Here is a 19,744-nt window from a genome sequence, read left to right as displayed (position 1 = left end):
AACACACGCATTTTCCTGAGCCGTTCTGGGGTGTAATAGGTTCTCTGCAGATACCTAAATTGGATAAGGTGGTCTCTGGCACTAACCACCGTGGGGTAATACGTGTGGACCACCTCCTTCCATCTTTCCTCCGATAGAGACGGGATGTCCTTCACCCATTGGAGGAATGCCTTTTGGAAAGAACCTTCTTGCGGGTTTAACAATAAATAACCCTGGGTCAGGGGCTTAGAGAGGTCGGTGGTGCCCAGGAGCTCCTCAGCAGGGGAAAATTTTTGCGGGACATTTAGGTTCCCAAATTGGGCTTTAATTGCATGGCGTAACTGAAGGTAGTGGAAAAAGGCTGTACGGGGGATGTCATATTTATCCTGTAACATGTCAAAGGAATAAAACTCAAAATCAGGGGAAAAAAGATGAGCTAGGTAACGAACACCATGCTTACCCCACAGCACCGCACCCGGTAAATTCAACAGATAGGGAAGACACGGGTTAAGCCACAGGGGAGTTCTAGGGGAGGGTAGAGGGGAAGGAAGAAGCCTGTGCACCACCGACCAAACTCTGAGAACTGTACGGATAGGGGTTAGCCAACGAGAGGAAGGTGTAAATCTGTACGGAGCATTGACAAGGCCTTCATAAGACCCCAGCAAGGCTCCCGCCAGAGCAACCGCAGTGTTACCCAGGTCCAAGTCAAGCCACCAGTGCGCATATACTAACTGGGAGGCCAAAAAATATTGGTACATGTTTGGGACTGCCAGGCCTCCCCGATGCTTGGGTGCTTGAAGAGAGAAAAGACTTATTCGAGGAGACTTGCCTTGCCAGTAAAAGGATCTCAGTAACCCGTCCAAATGTGCAAAGAATCCCCTAGGGGGAAACACTGGGGAGACATGAAAAAGATAGAGGAATTTAGGAAGGAAGATCAATTTAAAAATATTAATCCTGCCCAGGAGAGAGAGTGGGAGCGTTTCCCATTTGCGGAGACTCCGTTCCACAGACGTCAGGAGAGGGGTCAGGTTAAGAGACATATAGTCCTCTACAGAGGCTGTGACCTCAGCACCCAAGTACCTAAATTGCCGTGCCGCTGACACTTGCCCTGGCAGGTTACATGGCAGGGGGAGGGAGAAGTCCAGGGGCATCAAAACAGATTTAGACCAATTGACCACCAATCCTGAAAAAGACCCCAAACGGCCTATAAGCTCCATAAGGGACTGGAGGAAGGGGCCAGCATCAGCCAGGTAGACCAGGGTGTCATCAGCGTATAAGGAGACTTTCTCCACCAGGGACCCTCGAGAGATACCCACCACCGAGGAGGAGGCACGCACGGCCGCCGCCAGCGGTTCAATGGCGAAAGCAAAGAGGAGGGGTGAAAGTGGAAACCCCTGCCTCGTTCCCCTACCAAGCGGAAAGGAGGCTGATATGTCCAGATTAGTACGGATTTTAGCAGTAGGAGTAGTGTAAAGGAGACGTACCCAGGCCCGAAAGACCGTCCCAAAGCGGAGTCTGCCAAGGAGGGACCAGAGATACTGCCATTCAACCGAGTCGAAGGCTTTTTGTATGTCCAAGCTGAGCACACAGCCGGGAACAGGATCATCTTTACTGGCCGTAATATTCAGATACAGCCGAGACAAATTAATATCTGTGGCCCTCCCTGGCATGAAACCCGTCTGGTCCGGGAGGACAATTGATTGAATTACCCCATTAAGTCTAGTGGCAAGGACTTTGGCCAGGATTTTCACGTCTATATTCAGGAGTGAGATAGGTCTATAGGAGGACGGAAGGAGCGGGTCTTTGTTGGGCTTAAGGTCTATTTTCTATGTTTATGTTTGGCAACAGCAGCTGTAGAAAATAGTTGTGCACACAATATTAAGTATGGCTGCGGGCCATGCTTTACATTGTGTTCAATGCTTAATTAGATTGTGGACACACGCAAAGGTTCCCGCAAACCAAATGAGAAAAAGATAATGGGGGAGAGTTATCAAACTGGTGTAAAGTAGAATTGTCTTAGTTGCCCGTAGAAACCAACCAGATTCCACTTTTCATTCCTCACAAATTCTTTGGAATATGAAAGGTGGGATCTGATTGGTTGCTAGGGGCAACTAAGACAATTCTACTCCCAATGTTCCTGGAGCCAGTATGGCAGTGTCAGCCGCAGAAACATGTAATACGGTGGCCGTAGTTTGATGCTATATTATGATGTGTGAACAAAGGATGCCTTTAGGGCACGTTCACACGTACCATATCCGCAGCAGATTTTATGCTGCAAGTAAAAAGCAAGCCGGAGCGGGGACCCAGTACAGTATGTTTCTGGGCTGGGGGGGTTAATGGCGCTGCGTTTGACGTACTCGCAGCGGGATGACAACGGTATGTCAGCCCACTGAAGTGAAAAGGCAAGTATCCGCAGCCAATTTAGCTGCTAACCTGCAGCGTAAAATCCGCTGCGGATACGGTACGTGTGAACATACCCTTACACAGATAGATCTATTTGAAAGATTTTTGAAGCCAAAGGCAGGAACAGACGATAAACAGAGAACAGGTCATAAAGGAAAGACTGAGATTTCTCCTCTTTTCAAATCCTTTCTTGGCTTTGGCTTCAAAAATCTGTCAGATAAATCTGTGTGTGTAAAGGCACCCTATACTGTGACAATCTTCTGCAAGATAAATTAATTATTTAAGCATTAATAGCAGAGTAAGCAAACAGCTGCAGCGACTGGGGGACTATTGTTAGTTAGTGCAGACATATGTTTATATTTTTATTCTACACTCCAATATGTAATTTACATTTCTCTATTACTATGGCATGTTCCTTCTACAAGTTTTTATCCTTTATTTATATATACTGATGTGTGTGTTTGATTCTTCTATATATAGGCATAAATGTATGTAAATACTAATAAAAGTTATTACTTTGGGACAATAAGCACACTTAAGTTGAAGGTACTGTCAATAAGAATTTTGGTATGAAGTACTGTTCTTGCTGTGAAGTCAGCAGAAACCATGATGGATCAATGACAGGCACTATTTTAAGGCCTCTTTTACATGTCAGTATTTAGCAGCAATATCTGTAAGCCAAAATCAGGAGAGGAATAAACACACAGGGAAGATATAATGAAAGGATCTGCATCTCTACCATATTTTGGATCCATTCCTAGTTTTTGGCTTACAAATACTGATACCAAATACAGACCACAATACTGCAGTATTGAGAGTCCTTAGTGTTGTGGCTATAATACTTATATTTGTTTTAATACATGGTGTCTGTAATCCATATTTATTAACCCCTTCAAGACTGAGCCCATTGATGGTCAAATTAATGCAACGTTCCTCCCCGCCTTCTAAGAGCCATAGCGCTTCTTCCTTCTTCTTCTCCTTATTATAAATCTCTCCAAGCCAACACACATCTGCTATTTGTGAACTTGTGTTGATATGAAACACATTCTTGGTGCATCAATATGTTGCAGGTGAAAGGAACCAAACTAGCACAATAAAAGAACTGATACTGAACAGATTTTGCTTCCACAGTTGCTCAAGCAATGGTTCCCCAGACACAGACGATTATACTCACCTTTTACTTTAGTAACATTTGACGTAAAATCAGTAATCTAGTTTCTATATCTTAGTAGAGCTGTACAGGAATAGAGTCCGGCCAAGTATTGTGGTATCAGAGCTTGAAGCAGGTCCTTCCCCAGCCATGATGATGTTGGTAGAAGCAGAACAGGGTTTGTACAGGCACCATTTGTAACACTTCTGCTCTCCCTGAAGGCTTTGTACTTTTTGTCTCTGATGAATTAAGAGATTGGGTGACAAAATTAAAAGTAAACTTTATTTTTTGTTATTTTATTTTCAAATGAACATTGTCAGAGATGAATAGAATTAATAATGATATGACCTTCTTAAAAAGTTCTTATATGTACATTGCATATTGATGTATGAGCACATTCGGGTGTACCTGCACAATGTAAAGGATGGCCAGGAGCCATACTTTACATTGTGTGCACAGGCTATTTTGTATGGCCACTGTTCACTAAGGTTTAAAAATATTGAAGTATTGTGAATTTCACACTGAGCACTAGTGTAGGCACAATAAGCTGGCATTTTCCCAGTTCTACAGCTTGCTTGTCTGCTTTGCTCTGCAGACTGGGACAGATTCAGCAGACAGTGGGGTGAGTTAATGACAGCTTAAAGGGAATCTGTTAGCACCTTGGCTGGTCCCGAGAAGCACGCATGACCCGGCAGATCCAGAGTGCATGTGCAAACTGGCAGGTCGGCGCGCGGCCTTAGCCAGCAAATCAACAGGAAGCAGAAGGCCGGGGCGGCAAACAGGGAGGAGGAAGTGGTGGTGAGGCGTGCTGAAGTGCGGCACAAATGCCTCACCAGTACTCCTCTTTGACACTTGGATGCAAAGTTACGGTCAAAAATGTGAAAAAAAAGTGTTTTGGTCTTGTTTTTGACAACTTTACATTGTATCCCAGGGTCATATCTTCAGTTGTGGCCCATGTAAAGATGTAATAAAATTTTTACAAAAATGGTAGGGGTGTACTTACTGAGATACTGTAATAATGGGTGGGGATTAGTGATGAGCAAGTACTAAAATGTTGGGTTGCTCGTTAATCAAGACGAATATTTCCCGATACTCGAGTGCTCGTTTCGAGTAACGAACCCCATTGAAGTCAATGGGGAAGTCAAACTCAAAATCAAATCAGTGGTGGGGAGAAGTGGTGAGTGACATCCAAGCTCACTGCTAATTGCCCTGTGAAAGATGGTGGCATAAACTATATAGCTGCAGTTACCCACAGATTGTATACGACAACCTCCAGAAACTAGTGCAATCGGTATATTTTCTTATTTCTTCATTTATGACTGCGGTCACATCAAAGCTCACTGCTAATTGCCCTGTGAAAGATGGTGGTATATACTATATAATAGTAATAATATAATAGTACTGATGACTTCTTAGGGGTCTGTATGCAACACCTGCTGTCCCCTTTCTGCCAGCAGCCGATCACCACAGTGTGCTGCTAAAATCTTGGTAGCTGCACTGCATGTCCCAGCCAGCAGTCTGGAGTCTGACTTTGAGTTTGACTTTGAGCATATTGGAGGTGAAGGGGTGAGTGTAGGGTGGGAGTGTAGGGTGGGAGGCACTCGTGCCTGGGGCCTTGGTGGCAGGACTGACAGAGCCAGCATGTGACACAGGGGAAGGAGCCCTAACTAAATGAACGGCCTTGGTTCCACTGAGTGGGGTGTTTAGCACTCATATGCCTGCGCATGCTGGAGGTGGTTAGGCTGGTAGTGGTGGCTCCCCTGCCGATCCTGGCGTGGCACTGATCGCACACTACAGTCTGTCGGTCACCCGCAGTTTCTTTAAAGAACCTCCAGACTTGCAAACATCTAGGCCTGCCCACGGGAGTTTGACTCCGTAAAACAGTTGCTGATCTACTTGCTCTGGCCCTGCTTCTCCCTCTGTGCACTTCCAACCTGTCCTGTGGCTGAACTTGACTTCCCCTCGGAAGCACTATCACTAGGCTTACCCACCCAGCTAGGGTCACTCATCTCGTCCTCATCCACCAGCCCTTCCTCCAATTCTGAATCCCTCCTTTCCCTAGAGGGGCCAGGCTGTGGAGAAGGAGGCTGAGCTTCTGGAGCAAGGGTTCCACTCCCTTGGGTGGACTGCATGGAAGACTGGGTGGTGGATAAGTGGGTGGTCTATGGCACCTGTTACACAGGACAATGAGCAGTGAAGTTCTATGCAGGTGTACTACAAATCACAGCAATTCAATGTACGGCAGCAGCACCACCAGCCACAAAATAATAAAAGAGTACTGAGCACTTCTTAAGGGTCTGTATGCAACACCTAACATCCCCTTTCTGCCAGCAGCCGATCACCACAATGTGCTGCTGAAATCGTGGTAGTCCCAGCCAGCAGTCTGTAGTAATACAAATTAAAAATGATTTGAAGCCCTTACAAGGGCTGTTTGGTTGTTTCTCTAGTATTCCCTGCCTACTGGAATGCTAAATCCTACACTGACACTCTCCCTGACCAGCAGCAGCTCTGTCCCTGATCTCTTCCTGCATACGTCTGAAGCGAGCACTACCGGCTGTGATTTTTTATATGGCAGGGTCATCTGATCTGGCCAACCAATCGCTGCTACCGACATGTATGGGTCCCACGTGATCGCAGGATGTACCAAAGAGTCTCCTACATGTTTATTGGCTGAGAAATTGCGCCCAAACTTACAGGAAACGAATGATGAGATTTTCTTGAGTATAGCGAGATGCTCGTCCGAGTAACGAGTACCATCGAGTACCCTAATACTCGAACCAAGTACCAAGCTCGGATGTGCGTCTTTGCTCATCACTAGTGGGGATTAGAATGTCAGAGTGACAGCTCTATTGTTCTCTTGATAGAGGGGTAGATAAACATGGCGCGGGCAGTGTACTTTCTTAAAGAAGAAGTTCGGTGAAAATTTTTATTAAAATATTGTATTGCCCTCCAAAGTTATATAAATCACCAACACACACTTATTACGGGAAATGCTTATAAAGTGCTTTTCCCCTGTACTTACTACTGCATCAGGGCTTTACTTCCTGGATGAAATGGGGATGTCAATGGGGACCTGACTCCCTGAGCTGTGCGGGCTGTGGCTGCTGGAGAGGAGGATGGCAGAGGGGCACTGAGGGACACAGAGCACTGGAGGCACGGGAGGCCAAGTAGCAGCCTCTGGCTACCCTGACAATGGATTGGCTCCCCACGATCTTGATTCAAGGTGCCTATCCTGACTATTGCACCAGCAATGTAATGTTGTAAGGCCATTTAAATGCCACTGTCAGGTTTGACATCAGCATCTTAATAGTTAAATAGCTTGCATGATAATTGATAAACGACCGCAGCACTTAGATGAAGATGAAGTAAACTAGTGAAGAAGTTTATTCAACTAAACATCCGTGGATACAAGCTTGTATCCACGGATGTTTTGTACGGTCGTTTATCGATTGTCTGAATACACACCAGAGGATCACGGTGAGGCGGCTGGCACCAAACCTTCAATATTTTCCAAGAGTGCTGCGTGATTTTGTTTTGTATACTAAATAGCTTGCATGGAGATGACCAGTTTGCAGGGAAGTGATTGCACTTAACTTATTCAATCCTTTTGGAGCCATACAGTCCCCTACCTGCTGTGCTGAGCGCTTGATCCAGCTAGGAAGAGATTGAGCCGCTTGACCCTTTTCCTCGCTGGGTTGGGTGCAGTGCCACCCACCCACTATGCTAAATGAAAATGAAATAATTAGAGGCTGCCATGCAGAGGAAGATGCAATACAGACAGGAGCAGGGAGAGGTAAATATTAGGCTAGGTGTTTCTACATTTTGTAAAGGCCCTATTCCACCAACAGATCTGACGACAGATTATCTGCCAAAGATTTGAAGCCAAACCCAGGAGTGGATTTGAAAAGAGGAGAAATCCAGTCTTTCCTCTATGACCTGTTCTCTGATTATAGTCTGTTCCTGGGTTTGGCTTCAAATCTTTAGCAGATAATCTGTCGTCAGATCTGTTGGTGAAATAGGGCTTTTAGTGTTGAAGGGGAATTAACCTGCTCATATCTCCCAGGAGAGCTGCCTACCTCCTCTTTCAACAAAAATATGTAAACTAGTTCCTTTGGTGCACTGGAAGCGTCCCTTGATTCCCATACCCTCCCCCCCAGTGCACCATTCTGCCCGCTGTCTCCGATGCTCACGTCTACTTCAGGTCGGTCTTTTTTGCGCATGTGTATGTATGGAGACGGGCTGCTAATTCGGCACATGCACCATTCAAAAAGGTAGCCCGGCCTGTTTAGGTATTTTTGAATATCCAGAAAGAGGTGGTAAGTGGCGACTGGGAGAAATTTACTGCATTTTTTTTTCTTTTTGGTGTGGTTTTTTTTCTTTGTGGTCTCTTTACTTTAGTAGTAGAGATTGTCTGATAGACCGCATCAGTTTTTAAGCTGGGACTTAGTGCTAGCCTGTAGAATGGCTAACACTAAATCCCCACATTATTACACTACCGTCCCGGAGCATCATGAAAGGATCAAGTGTAAACCGTAAGTAAAATGATGATTGCCAAAAATAGCCAAAACTGAAAATGAATTTGTTGCTTGATTTATTGGAAATTTCTGATACAAAGGTTTCATTAGCTGTAAAAGTATAAAAATATGCAAAGCCGGACTGACTAGAAAGACAACAGAGATTGACATTTCCCGAAGCTAACAAGGTATTTTCTTTTCTTTTATTAATGTACCTGTTGAAGAAGGTAATAAAAAAAAATCTTAGTAAAATAATACAATGCTTGTGATATCAATGTCCATATCCTTTGTCTGTTGCAATCTTTTTCCTTGTGATGTCTATGAATGCTCCTGTTACATCCTTGTTCCTCAAAGTATATATCAAGGGATTGAGCATTGGCGTTATAACACTGTAGAACAAAGTGGCCATTTTGTCTTGGTTGGCTACATGGACTGATGGTGGCCTCATGTACATGAATATGATGGTGCCATAGAACAGGGATACAACTATAATATGTGAAGCACAGGTGGAGAAGGCCTTCCTCCTCCCCACAGATGTGCTGATCCTCAGTATGCTAGAAATTATGTAACCATATGTGATGAGGATAAGGGAAAATGGACCCATTACCACTATTATAGTAAAGAAGAAAACAATAGTCTTATTAAGAGATATATCTGTACAGGCCAGCTCCAACACTGATGGGACCTCACAGAAAAAGTCATTTATTACATTAGGACCACAATAAGGCAATTGCATTGCAAAGACTGTGTGTATAAGTGAGTTTATTAGACCTCCGACCCATGAGCCTATTGCCATCTTAGTGCACAAGACAGGATGCATAATACTAGTGTAATGTAATGGAGAACATATAGCTACATATCGATCATAGGCCATTGACATTAAGAGACAGCACTCTGTCCCTCCTAAAGAGAGAGCAATGAACATCTGAGCCACACAACCAGTAAAAGATATGCTTTTCTTCACCGACAAGAAATTTTTGAGCATTTGAGGGACAATACTGGATGTGAACCAGATGTCCAAAAAAGACAGATTACTCAAGAAGAAATACATAGGAGTCTGAAGCCGGGAGCTTATTCTGCTGAGAGTAATAATGATTATGTTACCAGTTAGTGATACAATGTAACAGAATAAAAATACAACGAATAACACTATCTGAATGTTCCTCTGGCTGGTCAGCCCAAGGAGAATGAATTCTTCAACTGTTCTGTGTTTGGAGATGTTCATCCCAGTGATAGTATGGGTCAAAACTGTTCTCTTCCTCTTACCAATTGTAAAAACTCATCAGACTCCTATAGAAAAAAGAAGCAGCTGTTTCAGTGAGAAAACAACACAAAACAAAGTAATATGATGCCATTCATCTTGAGGTTAATCTACATATGATGTAAAGATTTCGATTGACAATCAGATGTTCCTTGCAAAACATTAAAGGGGTAGTGCAGCGTTTAACTTTTATTCACTAAATAACACACATTACAAAGTTAAACAACTTTGTAATGTGTGTTATTTAAGTTAATGACCCCCTTCCCCGTTTTCCCCCCACCCCGGAAGTGTGGTGCGTTATACTTACGTATTCGCTGTCGACCCAAGACATCGACACAAGATGGCGGCCGGGGTCGAAAGCGAACACGCAAGTATAATGCACCAACACTTTCGGGGTGGGGGGGAACACAGGGAAGGGGGCCATACACTTACATAACACACATTACAAAGTTGTATAACTTTGTAATGTGTGTTATTTAGTTAATAAAAGTTAAACGCCGCACTACCCCTTTAATCCAGAAATAACATTCTGTTACTATGCTCAGGTATTTAAACAAAACAAAAAAAGTCTGTTATTAGAACAGTATAATTTACTCCATTGAAATGCATTGAAGTCTATGGAATAACGGATAATCATCTGCACACAGTGTATGGAATGATGGATGTCTTTTTTTTGTCAAATCTGGGTTTTATAAATTTTTTAAGACAAAAATAATAATACAAACATGTGCCATGGGGCACAGAAAAAAAGTTACAAGCAGATGTAGGACAGTAATGAGATGTCTTTTGAGATGAACATCAAATAATGATCATGACAATTATTTTCAGACTTTTTTTCATACAACGGACTTTATTTTCAATTGTTCACAGACCGTCCTTTCACTGGCCTTAGTATTAAATCTAATGGATTTTTCAATTAAAGACACACCTAAACTAGAATAATGTACCAACAGCCGTCACTGTACTGACGGGCAGCCGAACAGCAAAATAATAGACGTAATTTTGAACTCAAAATGATGGACAAGAAAAAACATTGTGGGAACATAGCCATGGTCAGTTTCCCATTGACTTCAATGGAGCGCATTAGTACACTGAAAATACATGTATTTTTTATACATGCTGTATTTTCACCTCATAATTACGTGTGTGAACATAGCCTTATTGTTCTCAGTGAGAGAAGCAAAATAGAGGTATCATATCTTACCTTTTGAGAAATTACTATCCCCTTAGTTATGCAACTTTCTAATCTACTTTGTGTCTCAAACCCTCCCATTTTAAAATCTGTGTCTGTTGTCAGCAGGGCCGGACTAGCTATCTGGCAGTTCGGGTAAATGCCAGAGGGAAAGCTGTGCTGAGTGGGCCTTTCCTCTCTTCCCCTGCACAATGCTCCCTGCACTTCACAGCCTAGTAAATCACTAGCTGTGTAGTGGAGACAGGACATTGCAGGGTAAGAGCAGCCATCACACTGTATCCAGCCCTGATATTTCTCCTCTACAGGTGCCCAGCAGGCCTCACCTTCTCTACAGAGAAAATATTTCACCACCAGAACAGGTGCAAAGTCTTTACAGTAAGAGCAATGAGACTATGGAACTCTCTGGCACATGATGTTGTCATGGCTGATTTAGTAAATAAGTTGGATTATGGGCATTAGATTTCATGTGATAGAATGTTCATCAAGGGATTATTCTAATTGCCATCTGGAATTAGAAAGGAATTTTCTCCCTGTGATAGGGCTATTGTCATCTGCCTCATAGGGGTTTTTGCCTTCCTCTGGATCAACACAGTAGACGTTATGTATGTTGAACTTGATGGACTCTTGAGGGAATTCTGTGCGTACCCCTTTAAATATTTTTAACATAAAACAGGCAGCAAGTGGGCCTTTGTGCCTTTCAATGCCAGGGATAAATTTTGGTCCCGGTCTGGCCCTGCTTGTCAGTAAGCAAAAGCTTTGCTGCTTACATTAAGAGTCATTATAAATAGCTTATTTTCTTTGTTTGTTACACTGTTTGGTTACAGTTATAAGTCTAGTGGGTAGGAAAGGAGTTATATACAGTATGTTCTGCTTAGTACATAGAGGGAAACCCAGACCAACTGTCATGAGTAGGGCTGCGCGCCTCCTAGACGTGCTGATGGCGTCCTTGACAACCTGCCCGGCTGGTTGATAGGGGCATATCGGTGGTGTCCATAGTTACTGTGCCGCAGCCGGGACTTCTTTCTTCCATCTGGCACAGCTGATTCTACTGAGTACGTGCTGACTGACGGCTGGCACCGACAGCTCCATTGTGTGTACTGGGGGATGAAGTTTCAACCCCCAATCATGTCCTGAGGCTGGGACTCCGGCCTCCATAAGACTACTACCCCCATCATGCTCCCTTACGTGCGATTAAGCTTCAGTACCTGAGTGTCACTTCACCTAGCATTTAACCTGATTGTATTCTTGGTTTCCCGATTCAGGTTTTTGGCTTCCCAACTATCCCACTATCCACGATTTTGTACAGTACTGTTTTTCTGTTACCGACCTGTTTAGTTAAGGACTGTCGCCCAGTTATCCACTGCCAATTAGGGCAGTTGCGGTGAGAAGGCAGGGACAGCGGGGCGGGTGTCAGTGCTAGGTCCTCACCTGTCTAGTGTCCTTCAATTCCATACCCGACACCAACACATTAGAATAGCAGTGTGTAAGGAAAAGCATGACTCTCTTTATAGGTTTTCCACTTTGTAAAAGTTTGTGTCACAGCAAAACAATATATTAAATATGATTATTGACTGCAAGATTATAATAACATAAATATGTACATATAAGCCTGATGCATGTAGGGGGAATCTGAAGCAGGCTCAGGAGCTGATGGCTGGTAGTTACTGGCTGCTTTTAGCAGCTGACAGCTGTAGTCACAGACTAGCATCAGAGCTAATGCCAAAACCTGTGTAACCACCTAGATGTTGCCATCAATTACGACCACATCATTTAGACAGTTAAAAGCAATATCCAAGATGCCCCTTCCAGTATGAACAGTTTGACAATTCATGCAGGCTATTTTTACACACTGTAATATACCAGCAAAATCCAACAGTGAAATAGGTATGAGAAATGGCCGTACTGTGAATCTAATAATTTACTCAATTAACCTCTTCATTTATGGCCACTTCTGGCTCAAATCTGAAAGCTCTCATTTCATTTGCTAAAAACATGAAGCTTCAAATTGTCCAAGTAATTCTGAAACTGTTTATTTGAGACAAAATTTTGATGAATACATTTACCCTAGGCTATGTTCACACACAGTATTTTGATCAGTATTTCTGTCAGTATTTTGGTCAGTAATTGCAGCCAAAATCAGAAGTGGAATCAATAGAGCAAAATTAAAATAGGAAAGATTTGCACAGTTTTTGCATTTTCAATCCACTAGTTTTAGTTTAAAAAAAAAAAAAAGAATAATAGAAATACTTAGTGTGAATTTCATAAGAAAACGGAAAAATTAGCATTTCTCTAGGTGTAAAATTTTCTGCGTGTAACAAAGATAGGCACGTAACAGAAATGAGATATTGATTCACATTTACATGATGTCTACTTTATGTTGCCAATATTTTGGTATTTTGTTATAGAGCTTAGACGTTTAGCAGCAATTTTTTTGAATTTCACCTACAGTAACAGCAATGGCATGGACACTTTATAAAAGAAAGAATATTCAATATGACAAAAACTAAACATCTGAAAGGAAAGAAATATTGTTTCACAGTACCCAGGGCCGTATTAACAGCTGCTGCTGCCCCCGGCACTACAACTGCAGATGCCCCATCTTCACTCACCAATTAGTATCATGATTTTCTAGTTTCTGAACATCATATGGATATCTGATCAGTCTTAGGCCGCGTTCCCACATTTACTGTACATCGCCACATGCAGCTGAAACCAGACCCTCATGCGGTAACTAATAGGTGTAGGGCCAATAATACTGGTAACAGCACATAAATACTGGGGAAGAAATGGGAGCCTGGTTTTGGCCACATGCATTTCTCTACATGTAGAAACATTATCTGAATCGCATTGTTCATGGTTTTTAACTGCTTAAAACATGAACAAATTTCCACATTAAATCAATGATTGGAGCAGCCTGCATATTGTCTGAGGGAATTCTCACCACAGGATTGATAGATTGGAAGGTAATAGCGCCTCACATTTAACACTGCCACACCAGACCTGAACGATACCGCCATACTGTGATTGGATAACACTGCCATAGCAGACCTGTGCAACCCCCCCCCCCCCCCCCTTGAAAAGACACCAGATTTACCAGAAAGTCTGAACGGGAGATGGGAGACTAAAAAATAAGAAACATTAAAAAAAAGTTGTTTCCTTCCCCCTGCTCCCTGGTGCTGCCCCAGGCACTGGATCATGGGTGCCTAGTGTTAAATATGACCCTGACAGTACCAAGTGGCTTGTGCTCTTCATATTTAACCAAAGAGACTATAACAAGGTTCTTGATTTACAAAAAATGCTTTTGGTGAATATTTAGTAACACCGCTAGTTACCTTCAATGATTTTAAAATGAGATTCCCTTAGCATTTGATGTCCTTATTTCTCCTTACAGTCTGGACAGTAGTATAAGTGTACGCTAAGCTTGAATACTACAAAGACAACAGATTCAGGTCCTTACAGACTGTGTGCAGGTTTGTTTCCAGTCAGAGTTTGTAGGGAGCTCAGGTTCTGTAAGGAGCACATTATAAGCTGTAGCTAAATTGCTCTTAGTTTACATAAGGGATTGTGTCCCAGAATACAAAAAGTAAAGTTCAACCTTTTGAATAGGTTTCCAGAAATTTGTTTGTAAATTAGTTACATATTGAAGACCTCAGAGTATTCTATATCATAAAGTAAGCATATTCAAAAAGTAGATGTGTATATAAAATATTAAGAGTTCTATTACCCTGTAACGACCAAGAAATTTTCTTTTTTTTCTTTTTGCACTTCAAGAGGTCTTCCTTTATAAAACAGGTTGTTTTTAAATGTGACAACTTTAACCCCTTCAAGACCAAGCCTATTTGCACCTAAAAGACCTGGCTCATTTTTCAAAATCTGACCTGTCTCACTTTATGCTCTTATAGCTCGGTGATGCTTTAACGTATGTTAGCGATTCTGAGATTGTTTTTTCATCACATATGGCACTTTAAATAAGTGGCAAAATTTGGTCACTACTTTGTGTGTTTTTTGTGAAAAACATCAAAATATCATGAAAAATTTAAAATGAACTTTGAAATTCTCTGCTTCTAAAAAAAGAAAGTCGTATCACATAAATTAGTTACTAAGTCACAATACCGATATGTCCTCTTTATTCTGGCTTCATTTCATAAACATATTTTACTTTTTTAGGGTGTTACAGGCAAATTACAACATTTTCGTGAAAGTTTCCAAAACTGATTTTTTTTAGGGACCAGTTCTTTTTTTAAGTTGATTTAGGAGGTTTGTATACTGGAAACCCCCATAAGTGACCCCATTTTGGAAACTACACACCTTAAAGAATTAATCTAGGGGTATAATGAACATTTTAACCCTACAGGGGATGAAGGAAAGTATTCACCATTAGGCCGTAAAAAATAGAAAAATTAAAATTTTCCAATAATATACATTTAGATTAAAGATTCTCATTTTCAAAAGGAACATGAGAGAAAAAGCACCCCAAAATTTGTAACGCAGGTTCTCTTGAGTACTACGGTATCCCATATGTGGGTGTAAACCACTGTATAGGCACACAGCAGGGCTTAGAAGGAAGGGAGCGCCAATTAACTTTTCCATTGCAGATTTTGCTGAAGAAGTTTCCGAGCGCCAGGTGCGTTTGCAGAGCCCCTGTAGTGTCAGCAGAGAGAAAAAAACCCATAAGTCACACCATTTTGGAAAGTACACCCCTCAAAGAATTCATCTTGGGGTAGGATGAGCATTTTGACCCCACAGGTGTTAGAGGAAAGTATTCAAAATTAGACAGTAAAAATGAAAAACTCGAATTTTTCCAATAATATGTTTGTTTAGTTTAAAATTTTTCAATTTCACGAGGAACAAGAGAAAAAAAATACCCCAAAATTTGTAACGCAGGTTATCCTTTATAAAAAGGCACCTCATATGTGGGCATAAACCACTGCATGGGCACACAGCGGGGCTCAGAAGGAAAGGAGCGCCAATTAGCTTTTTCAATGCAGATTTTGCTGAAGAAGTTTCTGAGCGCCAGGTGCGTTTGCAGTGCCCCTGTAGTGCCAGCGGAGTAAAATCTTGCCATAAGCCACCCCATTTTGGAAAGTGCACCCCTCAAAGAATTCATCTTGGTGTGAGGTGAGCATTTTGACCCCACAGGTATTACAGGAAAGTATTCAAAAGAAGACAGTAAAAATGAAAAACTCAAATTTTTCCAATAATATGTTCCTTTAGTTTGAAATTTCTAAATTTCACGAGAAACAGGAGAGAAAATTCACCCCAAAATCTGTAACGCAGGTTCTCCTGAGTAGAACAGTACCCCATAGGTGGGTATAAACCACTGTATGGGCACACAGCGGGGCTCAGAAGGAAAGGAGCGCCAATTAGCATTTTCCGTGCAGATTTTTCTGAAGTAGTTTCTGAGCGCCAGGTGCGTTTGCAGAGCCCCTGTAGTGCCAGCGGAGTAAAATCTCGCCATAAGTCACCAGATTTTGGAAAGTGCACCCCTCAAAGAATTCATTATGGGGTGTGGTGAGCATTTTGACCCCACAGGTATTAGAGGAAAGTATTCAAAAGTAGACAGTAAAAATGAAAACCTCAAATTTTTCTAATAATATGTTCCTTTAGTTTGAAATTTCTCAATTTCACGAGGAACAGGGGAGAAAACTCACCCCAATATATGTAATGCAGGTTCTCCTGAGTAGAACAGTGCCCCATTTGTGGGCATAGACCACTGTATGGGCACACAGCCGGGCTCAAAAGGGAAGGAGCCCCAATTAGCATTTTCCGTGCAGATTTTTCTGAAGAAGTTTCTGAGCGCTGGGTGCGTTTGCAGTGCCCCTGTATTGTCTACAGAATAGAACCCCCCCAAAAGTCACCCCATTTTGGAAAGTACACCCCTCAAAGAATTCATCTTGGGATAGGATGAGCATTTTGACCCCACAGGTATTAGAGGAAAGTATTCAAAATTGGCCAGTAATAATAAAAAACTAAATTTTTTCGAATAATATGTTGGTTTAGTTTGAAATTTCAAAATTTCACAAGGAACAGAAAAAATGTACCCCAAAATCTGTAACGCAGGTTCTCCTGAGTAGAACGTTACCCCATATGTGGGCATAAACCACTGTATGGGCACACAGCGGGGCTCAGAAGGGAAGGAGTGCCAATTTGCTGGAGCAAAACCGCAGCTAGTAATAGTTATTAGAATAGTGCAGTTACTAAAATAAAATAAAAAAAATGAGATTACAGGTAATGTGGGGTGGTTACGGACAGTCTGAGGTAGTTACAGGTAATCTGGAGGTGGTTACGGTCAACATGGGGTGGTCACGGGCAACCTGCTGTGGTTACGACAACCTGGGGTAGTTACAGGCAACCTGGGGTGGTTAGAGGCAACCTGGGGTGGTTAGAGGCAACCTGGGGTGGTTACAAGAAACTTGGGTTAGTTAGAGGCAACCTGGGGTGGTTAGAGGCAACTTGGGGTGATTACAAGAAACTTGGGTTAGTTAAAGGCAACCTGGGGTGGTTTGAGGCAACCTGGGGTGGTTACGGGCAATGTGGGGTGAATGCGGACAACCTGCTGTGGTTTCAGACAATCTAGGGTGGTTACAGGCAACCTGCTGTGGTTACGGGAAACATGGGGTGGTTACAGGCAACATGGGGTGGTTACGGACAACCTGGGGTGGTTACTGACAACCTGGGTTGGTTACGGACAATCTGGGGTGGTTACCGACAATCTGCGGTGGTTACCGACAATCTGGGGTGGTTACCGACAATCTGGGGTGGTTACAAGAAACTTGGGTTAGTTAGAGGCAACCTGGGGTGGTTAGAGGTAACCTGGGCTGGTTACGGGCAACGTGGGGTGGATACGGACAACCTGCTGTGGTTACAGGCAACCTGCTGTGGTTACGGGCAACGTGGGGTGGATACGGACAACCTGCTGTGGTTACAGACAATCTGGGGTGGTTACGGACAATCTGGGGTGGTTACGGACAATCTGGGGTGGTTACGGATAAACTGAAGTCCTTATAGGTAATCTGCGGTGGGTACCTGTAATCTGGCGTGGTTATAGGCAATCTGGAGGGGGTCATTGGCAATTTGGGGTGGTTAGAGGCAAGGTGCGGTTGTCAGTGGCAAGGTGCGGTTGTCAGTGGCAAGGTGCGGTGGTCAGAGGCAAGGTGCGGTGGTCAGAGGTAAGGTGCGGTGGTCAGAGGCAAGGTGCGGTGGTCAGAGGCGACGTGCGGTGGTCAGAGGCGACGTGCGGTGGTCAGAGGCGACGTGCGGTGGTTGCGTGCAATCTGGGGGGTTACATGTAATCTGGCATGATTACGGGCAAGCAGGGGTGGTTATGCGCAACCTGCGGTGGTTACGGGCAACCTGGGGGGTTTACAGACAATCTAGGATTGTTACGGATAAACTGAAGTGCTTATAGGTAATCTGGGGTGGGTACATGTAATTTGGGGTGGTTATAGGCAATCTGGAGGGGGTCACTGGCAACATGTGGTGGTTAGAGGCAACGTGCGGTGGTTACGGGCAACGTGCAGTGGTTACAGTCAACGTGCGGTGGTTGTGGTCAACTTGCGGTGGTTATGTGTAATCTGGGGGGTTACGTGCAATCTGGCGTGATTACGGGCAATCTGGGGTGGTTACGGGCAACCTGCTGTGTTTACGGGTAATCTGGGGGGTTAGGGGTAATTTGGGAGTAAACTGCAATTATTACTATAATAAAAAGTGTGTTTTATTTTTTTGTATGTTTGTCACTTTTTGTACTTTGCATATTCATTTTCACTGTATTACTATGATTACTGTGATATTTTTTATCATAGTTCAGTGACAGAGACCAAATTGGTCTCTGTCACTTTAAATTTTCAGAGTTGGCTGGTTGTGGAGCGCATGTGCACTTCATAACCAGCCAGGATGCCGAGGAGGAAGGACCTCCCAGGATCAGGTGAGTATATGGGGTGGGGGGTGGGGTGACTGGGGGACGGGGGTGAAAGGGGGGTGGGGGGCAACTTGAGGGACGGACGCATCACCTTTTATGCCCTGTCACCAATCATTTATGGTGACAGGGGATAAAAAGTGCCGGCGGCACGTGGCACAAGCGATCAGCGTTATATACCGGGACCCCACAGGGGGGTCCCCGATCACTGCCCCATGCTCTCCGCTACCTCCGGTGGCGGAGAGCATGGGGCTTTCATTCATTTTTTCTTTTTGATCACTGTGAACAGACTTAGGTCTGTTCACAGTGATGGTGGCGGCCATCTTGGATCTGATGGCCGCCGCGGGGAGGGGGGGGGGGGAAAGTGACTGGGGCATTAGGAGGGCTGATCTGGGGTCTGATTTTACTTATTTCATCTCCCCCCACCGTGGATTCACGGTGGGGGGAGATGAAATACAGCGGCGACACCGGCCCATCGCGGTCACTTAGGGGTTAATGAGGGTCAGCTGCGGGATCGCAGCCGATTCTCATTACCTCCGGTGCTGCAGTCAGATGAGTGCGGGATCGCTATCTCTGCAGCGATCCCGCTCTCACCATAAAACCCCATCAGAGCAGGAACATATATATACATTCCTACTGCACGGGGTATGTGCAATTGGAACGTATATATACATGTTACTGACGTGAAGGGGTTAAGGTTCATGTACCTTTCTGAGTTTTCTTGAGTTTAATTAACTCTTTTTTGGGGGGTAATGTTAAAAATAAAATGTTATTTATTGTGGTATAAATTTACCCTAGTTATTGTGCACTAAAAATAATATTTATATAACAATAATAATAATAATAATAATAATAATAATAATAATAATAATAATTGTATTCTCTGGATCAGTTTAATTTTCTTTAAGGTAATCTGTCAGAGCTCAGACATGATCCAAGCTGCTGACAGTGTGATATAACTGATTGTACAATAAAGTGAAGCATACCTTTGTTTAATACTATATTTTAATACATTTTTTTTTTATTATTCCCTTTACATGTGATCTCAGTAGAACTGTTGTGACCAGAAAGTTAAAGAACAGCACTGATAAAAAAAAAAGTGATAAGGGAAACACAAGTATGAGCAAATAGTAACTATTTACAATGAACTGTCTGGTATGGACTTTTCAATACATATTACACACATTTGTGTGTAAAACATGGAGGAATTAGAACAGTAGTAATCTTAATGTAAACAAATCCTGGCAATAGTTGGACCTTATATAAGAAGAGGATCCACGGAAGAGCCTTATCCCTGATGAAGGTTTCCGTGTACACTGAAATGCATAGG

At 43.1% G+C, this 19,744-nt stretch overlaps 1 protein-coding gene across 1 annotated transcript; it reads right to left on the bottom strand.

Moving 5' to 3' along the window:
- Window positions 1–8,317: 8,317 nt before the first annotated feature.
- Window positions 8,318–9,271, bottom strand: LOC138783641 (olfactory receptor 2G3-like). Its single transcript, XM_069958594.1, has one exon. It carries the CDS (start codon window positions 9,269–9,271, stop codon window positions 8,318–8,320), a length of 954 nt encoding a protein of 317 aa, XP_069814695.1.
- Between the last annotated feature and the right edge of the window lie 10,473 nt (window positions 9,272–19,744).

The sequence above is a fragment of the Dendropsophus ebraccatus genome, chromosome 1 (assembly GCF_027789765.1).
Source record: "Dendropsophus ebraccatus isolate aDenEbr1 chromosome 1, aDenEbr1.pat, whole genome shotgun sequence".
NCBI classification, from domain to species: Eukaryota; Metazoa; Chordata; class Amphibia; order Anura; family Hylidae; genus Dendropsophus; species Dendropsophus ebraccatus.
The sequence above is the reverse complement of the archived record's forward strand: the minus strand, read 5'-3'. Positions and strand labels throughout refer to the sequence as shown.